The sequence below is a fragment of the Neovison vison genome, chromosome 6, assembly GCF_020171115.1.
Source record: "Neovison vison isolate M4711 chromosome 6, ASM_NN_V1, whole genome shotgun sequence".
Lineage (NCBI taxonomy): Eukaryota > Metazoa > Chordata > Mammalia > Carnivora > Mustelidae > Neogale > Neogale vison.
The window spans coordinates 99604766-99614382 of record NC_058096.1 but is presented as its reverse complement, the minus strand read 5'-3'; the positions used below and the strand labels follow the sequence as shown (position 1 = coordinate 99614382).

The following is a 9617-nucleotide window of genomic DNA, read 5'->3' as shown; positions in this document are numbered from 1 at the left end:
GTCTTTGTGTCCTTTTCCTGGGTTCCCTGTGGGGACAGGGAACTATAGACAGTTCCGTCTACAGTCAGAGAATGAATGAACCGTTAATTAAAAGCAGTGATTCCATCCCATATAGTCTCTGGTTAAATTGCTAGTTACATAGAACACACTGGAAAAACAAAACAAAACAAAACAAAAAAACAAAACACATTTGTAGCCCTCACACCTCAGGGAGAGAACTAGACATATTGCATGAAAAAGCAGAGAAACTTAAATTCCAGTGTTTTTTAGTTTAGTGTTTTTACTACTAACTAACCCATGGACTATATTATGTGGCTAATCACTGGCTTCACTCACTGCCTTTGATGAGAGTGACATTGCTTTCCATGGCTAAAGGTAATTCCCTAGTGCTTAGACCAGAATGTCTCAGGCTTTCTTTTCATGCACCCTCCGCTTTTCCAAAAAGGGCAGTAGCTCACGCATACCTTTCTTGAACCCAAATTTAAGTGGTGAATGTATGCCATATTTTCTTGGGAGAGGAACCATTTGTGACTCATTGTGCCCTGGCACCATTCTATAAGCGAAGGATTGCGAGAAGTACCAGCCACCCAGATATCTCCGCAACAGTTTGAACCTACTATCAATTCACCAAAAACACTTGTAATTAATTTGCATAGGATTTTATTTACTTGGATTTGTTAAGGAAAAAAAATTAAAATGATATAAATTTAGAGGAACACCATAGCAGTGATGTTCTAGTTAAGAGGTTTGTTGTAGTCGAAGATCTAAAGCAGCATCTATAGAATTAGTGGACATCCGTTTTAATTATAATTTACTTTCTTCACATAATCTCTTAAATAGACTAATAAAAACACACTAGTACATAGTTAATTTTAGCTTTTTTTTTCAAATAGCAAATATATAATCTAGAAGGGACAATACATAATATTGAGATTTTTATCTATGCAATGTGGTTTATGTAGGTATGCAATCTTTAGACAAAACGTACAAACATGTATTTTGTGCTCTTAACAGTCTTACCAACTAAGGGATTGAGTTTCCTTAGGATTTTGTTTTCAAATGATAAACTACCAAACTAATGATTATTTGCTTTTGCTTGCCTTAAATTCAGCTCCATCTTCAAAATGTCTTTTGGTTTACAATAACTTCAACTATAACAAAGAACTAGAAGGAACACATGAAAGCTTGATTAAATATGGAGGATCCTTCAGTAGAAAGCATTCTCTTATTTGGCCCTGAACAGTGTTTGTGTGTGTCTTTCCCCTCTGTTCTGCTATTGATTGCTGTGGAAGAGAAATCAGGGCACTGACACTGAGGCACACAAGAAGCTGATCTTCTCAGCTTTTCCTTGTAGATACTCCTCAACATAGGAGATATTTTCAAACAAGCACACTGGTTTCAAAAAAAAGGTGTAAGTTAGTTTCATTTGTCACTTAAAAATATGCGCACACAGGCAATTCATAGGAAAATGGATTTCTGCTTGAATTATCCAGCTAATTGCATCAACTCTCCTCTTTGCCTTGAGCATATCAACATTATGTATGATAGGAAGAGCTGACCCTTATAAATCAATTAATCAATACTGATTAATTCTTTCCCCTCAGCTGTAGCTTTTCTTTAAACCAAGAGTAGGTTTACACTTATCCATAAAAACTGGAGACTTCAACATACAAGCATTGGCTGTAATATTGCTCTGGTGGAGTATCTACAAAGGGAAGTGTGTCTGGGTGTTGTGTTAGGTGGAGACAATTCACATAAAATATACTGAGGGTATGTTTCCCAAGGGGAATTGCTTTATTCAATACCAAAAGAACATTTCTAAGGATAAAGCTCAAAGTTCAAACTGTCTCTGAACAGACAGAATGTTGGGCTTTTGGGGAAACAGTGGATGCTGAAGCCATTTCATGACAATGTCAGTATGAAAAACTTCATTTTCCACAGGAGAAAACGGACGTGTGGGAAAGACACACTCTTGTAGTAACACTGTATTTTCTGCATAAAATTAGAAGCACGAATATTTGCTACACTTTCATCTTAGTCACAATGAAAGATAAAGAAGGAAAAATATCAAAAGCCTCTTCACAGAATTAAGAAGTTTTCCATTGATCAAACAACTATTTCTTTCATTGTAAGTCCTTTTTGTCAGTGGCAGAAATAGCAATTTGATGCTTTTCAAGATAGTTTGGGTTTTCAAAGAGAAACTTTGCTACTTTCCTGTGGAAATTACATGGTTTTCTGTTAAAACCGCCTTACAGGAAGGAGGTTCAGAAAAAAATACAAGAAGGAATAGCGATGCAAAACGCTTTCATTTTAGAGTAGCTGGGTTTCAGTGCTTCCAACAGAACCAACAGAAGAAGAAATCAGAAATATTTTCTCCCTCATAAGACATATATCACTCCTGAAATTTGTACAAAATCAACTGAAGCAAATTAGGGGTTTCAAAGCTAGTCACCTTATAAGTTGTTAGGAAAAAATTTGCATTTAAATTGCTCTGTGCAGCTACTTTGAGATTTTCCCCTGGAATGTTTATGGCTCTTTTTTTCATTAATACTTAAAAAATACAATTTCATAACCAGTGTATTACTACATCTAGTTGTATTACGAACAGGCACTTCATTTCATAAAATAGAAACATTCAAAGTGGTTTTGGTCGACCAATCAGTCAGTCAGAATACTTGAATTCTTCATATTGAATACTTACTAGGTGAAGTTAATCTGAAATCATATCAACTCTCCATTTCTATTCAGAAACTAGGTCATTAATAGCTTCCATTCCTATATGTTTTAACTTCCATTCCTATATGTTTTATCCCTAGGAGTGAAGATTGTCCAGAACATCTTAGAACTTCCCCCCACATATTTTATATATACAAAAATACAGCAGATTTCTTTTTAATAGATAAATCTTAAGGATTATTTCAATAACTTGCTTTGACATATTCAGAGATGTCGGTATAAGAAAATATTAAATGTGCAAAATGCTCTTTTATATGTACATTTAAAAACACGATGTCATAATAGCTTTAGACTTGTATAAAAAGTCACTGGGGGGAAAGTCTTCAATGTCAGAAAATGTGGTTAGATTAGAGCTTTTGCTTGAGGAATTGTAAACAAACTTTTTAAAATGCTGAGAGTTTACTCAGTTCTTTCCAGCCAAGACATCCTCGAACACATCAAGTCCTGCTTTGAAGTAAACCTGAGCTGAATTAATGCTGTTCAGCACCTCGGACAGGGCTTCTTGAAGGCTCTCATTTGAGGCAAGTAACTGGCAGCGCTCCTGTGCCTCCAGGAGGATTGAAAACTGGCTTGTCTTCTCATCAAGGTGGTACAGGATATTTCTAAAGAGAAATAAGGAATGTGTAAATGTCGTAGGCACAATGCTCTTTTCATATTGAACATCGTAATAACTATTTCCAAGAAACAGTGACATTTGCAGTAAATGAAGAAATTATAAAAATACCATATCATCATTTTCCAACCTCTCATGAATTGAATGCAGACATGGGTCATCAAGTTTCCTATAGTGATGAGAGATAATTAGACATTATATGCCCCCCTCATGGAAGTGTACAATACTATCCGTGAAATAGAATGAAGTAGTTTTGCTGAAAAAGTTGAATCTGAATCTGATGAAGCTTCTAAATCTAATTGCTAATAAATACGAGAGACAGAGAAATACCTTAAATGATGCAATGATGTGTCATTCGCAAATGGAAACTGTGGGAAACTCTGTAGGACAAATCACCCTGCTTATTCCACAAATAATTGCAATAAAAAATAGGTGAAGGGAAAACCTCCAGACTAAGGTTTGCCAACCTCGGCCTCCTTGACATTTGTGGCTGGGTGATTCTTTTGTGTGCAGTTGTCCTATGCATTAGAGGATGTTTAGCAGTATCTGGCCCCCACCCACTAGACACCAGTAGCTCTCTCCTTTGGTTGTGTCATTGAATTCAGGCTGTTGTAACAGCATACCAACACTGAGTGGCTTGACCAACAAAGGTTTATTTCTCACAGTTCTTGGGCTGCAAGTCTGAGACCAAGGTGCCAGCATGGCTAGGCTCTTGGTTGGAGTCTTCTCCCTGTTTCCATTCTCACAAGTACCTCCATGGTGCACACACACACACACACACACACACACACACACATAGAGAGAGAGAGATCCTGTGTCTTCTCCTTTTTTTATAAGGGTATTTGTCCCATCATGAGGGCCTCACCTCCATGAACTCATCTAACCTTTACTAACTCCTGAAGTCCCCACCTACAAACACCACCATGTTGGGATTAGGGGTTTAACACATATATTTTGGGAGGATACATTCAGTCCATAGAAGTTGTGAAAACAAAAATGTCTCCTGCCAAAACTGTCCCTGACAGGGCAAAATTGCCCCTGATGGACAGCTACTGCTTTAGACCAAAAGAAACATATCAACCAGTCATGAAGTATAGACTTTACCAGACTTTTAATCAAACTGTTTAAAGAATAAGAAGCAGTGCAAAATTGACTACTAATTGGAGATTTGTTAATATTAAGGAATTGTTAATATTTTAGGGGTGATGATGTTATCATCGGTATGTTTTCAAAAAGTGTCCTTATTTTCTAGAAATACATAAAGTAATATTGCAAATGAAAGATTATATCGTGTCTAGGATTTTACTTCAAAATATTTGGGAGGAAAAAGGGGAGTGGAGCCATATACAGTATAGATGGAACAAGATTGATCATTAGTTAAAAATTGTTGAAACTGGATAATAGAATGTATTATACATTCTCTCTTCTTTTGTATATATTTGATATTTAGAATACTATCTTCTCATAAGTGTGGAGTGTATATTAAATGGTGCTCTGAAATTTATCCAAATTTCTTAGAAAGAAGAATTTGGCCTTGAGCAAATTTACTGTAGTCCCTTTTATCATTGATAGATAGAAAGAGATGCATTTTGGCAGAAAACTATGGATTATTACATTATTTGACTTATTCCCAGCCCAAACTAGGTGAAATTCCATGGTCTGATGAGAGAAGCAGATACAAATAATTAAAATACAGCTGTCTATCAAATTAAAAATTAAAGGTATAGTGATAACAGATGACGTGTTGCCATTGAAAAGTGTCAGAAAAATTTTCATAATAGAGAATATTTGAGCATCTTCTTGAGTCACAGGTTACAAAGGTTTAGGAAAGGAAACAAGGTGGAAAGCAGAGACAGCACCCTATGCAGGAGGGATATCCAAAGGTACACATTTCTAAAATAGTTTGGTCTGCCCAGTAAATCAATGTCAGTGTTTCTGTATGAACAATGTGCAAGGCCAGCGGGCAGCTATAGAGGAGCTGGGAGAAGATATCCAGCCATCCTAGTGACCCTTCTGTCCCAAGTGAAGGACGTCTCACTTTTTCTAAAAGGCATAAGAAAGCAGTGAAAGATTTTAAGCAAAAGAGAAAGGTTATGAGATTTTATTTGGCATGATCACTTTGTAATATAAAGCCTGGAGGACCACTTAGTCCAGATGAAAGGTGACAAAGATGTGAATTACACAGTGATGGTTAATTCAGAAAAGATGAAGGGCCACGGTACAGATTTAGCTACTTTATACTTTCCCTGACACTAACCTCTACTTAGAAGAGTTCTGAATTCTTGTTTTCTATCTCCTCCAAACTCCTCTACCTCAGCTTCTCCCACTTTGTATTCTGTAGTTTACGGAATCTACATAATCACTCATGCCAGAACCCTACATGTCATCTCTTTTCCTTATGTATCTAACTGGTCTCTGACGATATTGACTTCCCCATCTTTTCAGTGTCTTTTCTTCTCTGCTATGTGACACTGCACCCTATATTTACAAAGATATGCCATGATATCATTGCTTTCACACTAGGGTTGAGGAAGACATTACTTCTTTATCAGGTCTCATTTAGGGTTGTGAATACAGGAGATCTTCAGTCATGGTGATTTAATTACCTAATTTTTTATCAGGCTTAGTTCAATGATGGGAACTTAGTAGATCCTCAATCATATTGGTATAAATTATATCAATCACTTTGTTTTGCATTTTAAGTTTTAAATATTTAAGAATAAAACTATCTTAAATTTCTGTCTTTGGAGAGAATTTTAAGTTGACAATAAGTAAATAATGGGGGGCAGTAGGGCAGAAGATCCTTAAACTCAGAAGCTATTTCATTGAATTTTTCAAAACAGATAATTTAAAATGAGAACTATCCCTAATGATCCAAGATCCTTGACTTTTGTGCCTATGAGTAAACTTGGCATTATACGAATCAAATAGAGCAGAGCAAGAAAGGTACTTTCTAGATTCCCAATATTCTTGAATTCAGGTATAAAATTTGTTTTAAGAAACATATATTCCCTGAATATGGGAGGGAGAAAAACATCTTCCAAACGGAGTGGCAAGTGGATCATGTAATTCTCTGGTCACAAATTGTACTCTGAGAAAAATTTGGATCTGTTTCCACAATTAGAACACTCTTTTTAAAACAGAGATTTCCCTTCTGCCACTTCCATAGTATTTATAAAATTAAAGAGATTGTCAGAAGAAGCCATTCAACCATGCTAATATAATTATGTAACCCATTATACATGTACATACATACAGTATCCATATGTACATGTTTCTATGTGTAGAAGTTTTTATTTTATTAAAATAACTTAAAATAGTGAGAATTAGTGAAATACCTCATGACAATTTCCATAAAAATTAGTTTTACTACTTTTACATCATTAAGGAGGATAGGAAATAAACCCAAATAATACAGAGGAACATTGATACAACCATGGAATTTTTCCAAATGGAGATAAAATTGCCTCAGATAGTCACATGTATTCTCCTACCTGCCACAGCCTATACAAAAGTTACTTTTTTCATCTTTACATAATATTTTTCAATTGCCATTTTTTAAAAAGGAGTGGGTTTTTAGTGTCAGGATGCCTACCAAATGTGTGTGTGTGTGTGTGTGTGTGTGTGTGTGTATGATAAAGGAAAATTACTTAGTAACTGAGATCTTTTAAGGATTAAAAAGTTTAAAATATATTTAATTATTCAATCAATTAAAAGAACTCTTTTATAGATAACTTATACTGTTTGCAATAAGAATAACTAAATTAGTATAATAGAACAGTTTAAGTTCTCTCCTTCTATTTTGTAAGTTTTCTGTTTAACTATAAATAGTCCACAGCAAATATATTTCAGAATGTAAGACTGCAAAAGATATTTTGAAAAGCTGTACCAAATACTTCCCATTCCTTAAAGGCATATTGTTAAGCATGCTGACAAACAAAAGTATTACAATCTTCATTATCCAGAACTGCCTCTTAAATAAGTTATATGAATGCAATTAATATATTATGGGGAACATGTTTAATAATTTTTATACTAGTATAGTGACCTTTCCACATTTTCAAAATCTACTGGCACAAAATATATCCCTACATATACATTCTATGGTTATTAAATGTTATTAATATTAAATTTAATGATAAGATATTAATAAAACATGCTTATAAAAGGTTATAAGATTAATCTCTCAGTGACAATTCATTTAATCATAAGAACAATCTCTAATATATATATCTCTAAAATTTCAGCAAAATTACTGTAAAGTATCTAGAAGGGTAATAAGGTAGAAGAATAAAAAAAAATCCTTAAAAGGATGTTTAGGTCTAAAACACAAGAAATAAAATTTCTTTCTCTTTTTTTTTTTTAAGTGGAAAGCAATACATGTACTTCTTAAAGACCAATAGAGCCTGTAGTGTGCCAACATTTGCTTTTTCTAAGTAGTAAGCAACACAGTAACATACTTTTATAATGACTGTAAACAAGCCAAGTGAATAGAAATGGATCCTTTTTTGGTTTGTGAAATTCCACGAGGAGCTAAACACATTTCCATATGCTACATGATTCAAGTAGTAAGCTGTGGCAAGCTATTATGTAAGATAAACACTCATATCCATTTCTACCCAAATTGGATACAAATCAGCATAAAACTACAAATATTGAGATTCTACTTGAAGATAAGTAACCAGATTCTTTCATCATAATGTAAGAGAAAACTTTCATTTTGGGGAGCTGCAGATATAGCTTAAGTTAGTTGATCTTTATTGTGATAGAAGTTTTTTTTACCTGGATAGATTGCTTTATCTTATAAACAAATTTGGGATAACAAAAATATCTTTTTTAAATTTTCATGAGAAAAATAATTTTTCCTACTGATTTCCAGAAGTAGCTCATCCTTTCCTATCTTTTTTTTCTTGTGTGTGTACTAAATGTGTACTGTATTTTTTAAAAAGATTTTATTTATTTATTTGATAGACAGAGATCACAAGTAGGCAGAGAGGCCGGCAAAGAGAGTGGGGAAGCAGGCTCCCTGCTGAGAACCCGATGTGGAGCTCTATCCCAGGACCCTGAGATCACGACCTGAGCCCAAGACAGAGGCTTAACCCCACTGAACCACCCAGGCACCCTTAAATGTGTACTATTTAGCTTTCCACCTATATAAAATAAATTTCTGTATTTGGAACCTTTTCTCAAAAAAATATTCTCATAGTATTTTAGTTTTAATATTTGAATGGAAGACAAAGCCCAGCCATGTTTTTACATTTCATCACATACATTTTCATGTATTTCTTAGTTCTCAGAACTTTCTTACATAGTCAATCATTAACTCTAAGTACCCCCAGATCATTCTTGGGGAGACAAAACTACTATACCATTTTTAATATGCAAATGATTCTTGCCTTTGAAAATATTTTAAATTAGATCAGTGATTCTGGTGGAAGCTTCTAAGCCAAAAGCTCTTTGTATTCTCATAATAGTCTTCAGAATTAAATCTCAAGTAAATGGAGTTAAAATATTTCAATAACATATCCTATATCAGGGGCACCTGGGTGGCTCAGTGGGTTAAAGCCTCTGCCTTCGGCTCAGGTCATGATCTCAGGGTCCTGGGATAGAGCCCTACATCCGGCTCTCGGCAGGGAGCTTGCTTCCTCCTCTCTCTCTCTCTCTGCCTGCCTCTCTGTCTACTTGTGATCTCTGTCAAATAAATAAATAAAAATCTTAAAAAAAACCATATCCTATATCAGAGTACTCAAATATGTCTTGCTTTTCTCAATGATGGGTCATATTTTTCAGCTTAAAGTAGACTGGGAATTGGCAAATAACCAGTCAAAAGTCACATGTCTGGCAGGAAAACAGGGTGGAAGGAAAGTAACAAAATACACTTGAAAATTTTCCATGTTAGCAGTCTACCTTTTATAGCCACTAAGGAATTATATTCTTTAATGAACCATTCCTGCTCTTACACACACCTGCTTTAGTCCAGTTCAGAAAGTTACCTTGTAGAGAGAATGGACTGTGTTATTAATTCAATAAATCACCATCTTATTTGCATACACACAACATGTATCTCAGTATGGCATGTAGAGACATCAGACCTAATTAAAATATTATTTAATTGAAATCATTTTTGTAGTTATCGTGTTTAAAATAACATTAATTCCACCCTCATGCCTATCTTCCCTCATCTGTAACAATTTGGATCTTATAAATGTAATTCATACAGTCATCCTGACCCACACACAACACAAAGAGACTACTAAAAGGAAAGTGT

At 34.7% G+C, this 9617-nt stretch overlaps 1 protein-coding gene across 3 annotated transcripts in view; it reads right to left on the bottom strand.

Annotated features, from left to right (window-relative positions):
• Positions 1 to 649: 649 nt before the first annotated feature.
• Positions 650 to 9617, bottom strand: part of NAALADL2 (N-acetylated alpha-linked acidic dipeptidase like 2) — a 1286203-nt gene continuing 1277235 nt past the window's right edge. For all 3 annotated transcript variants that reach the window (XM_044251814.1, XM_044251815.1, XM_044251812.1), the window contains one exon: positions 650 to 3338. In XM_044251814.1, the coding sequence (XP_044107749.1) occupies positions 3140 to 3338 (199 nt within the window). In that variant the 3' untranslated portion in view covers positions 650 to 3139. The remainder of the gene's footprint in view (positions 3339 to 9617) is intronic.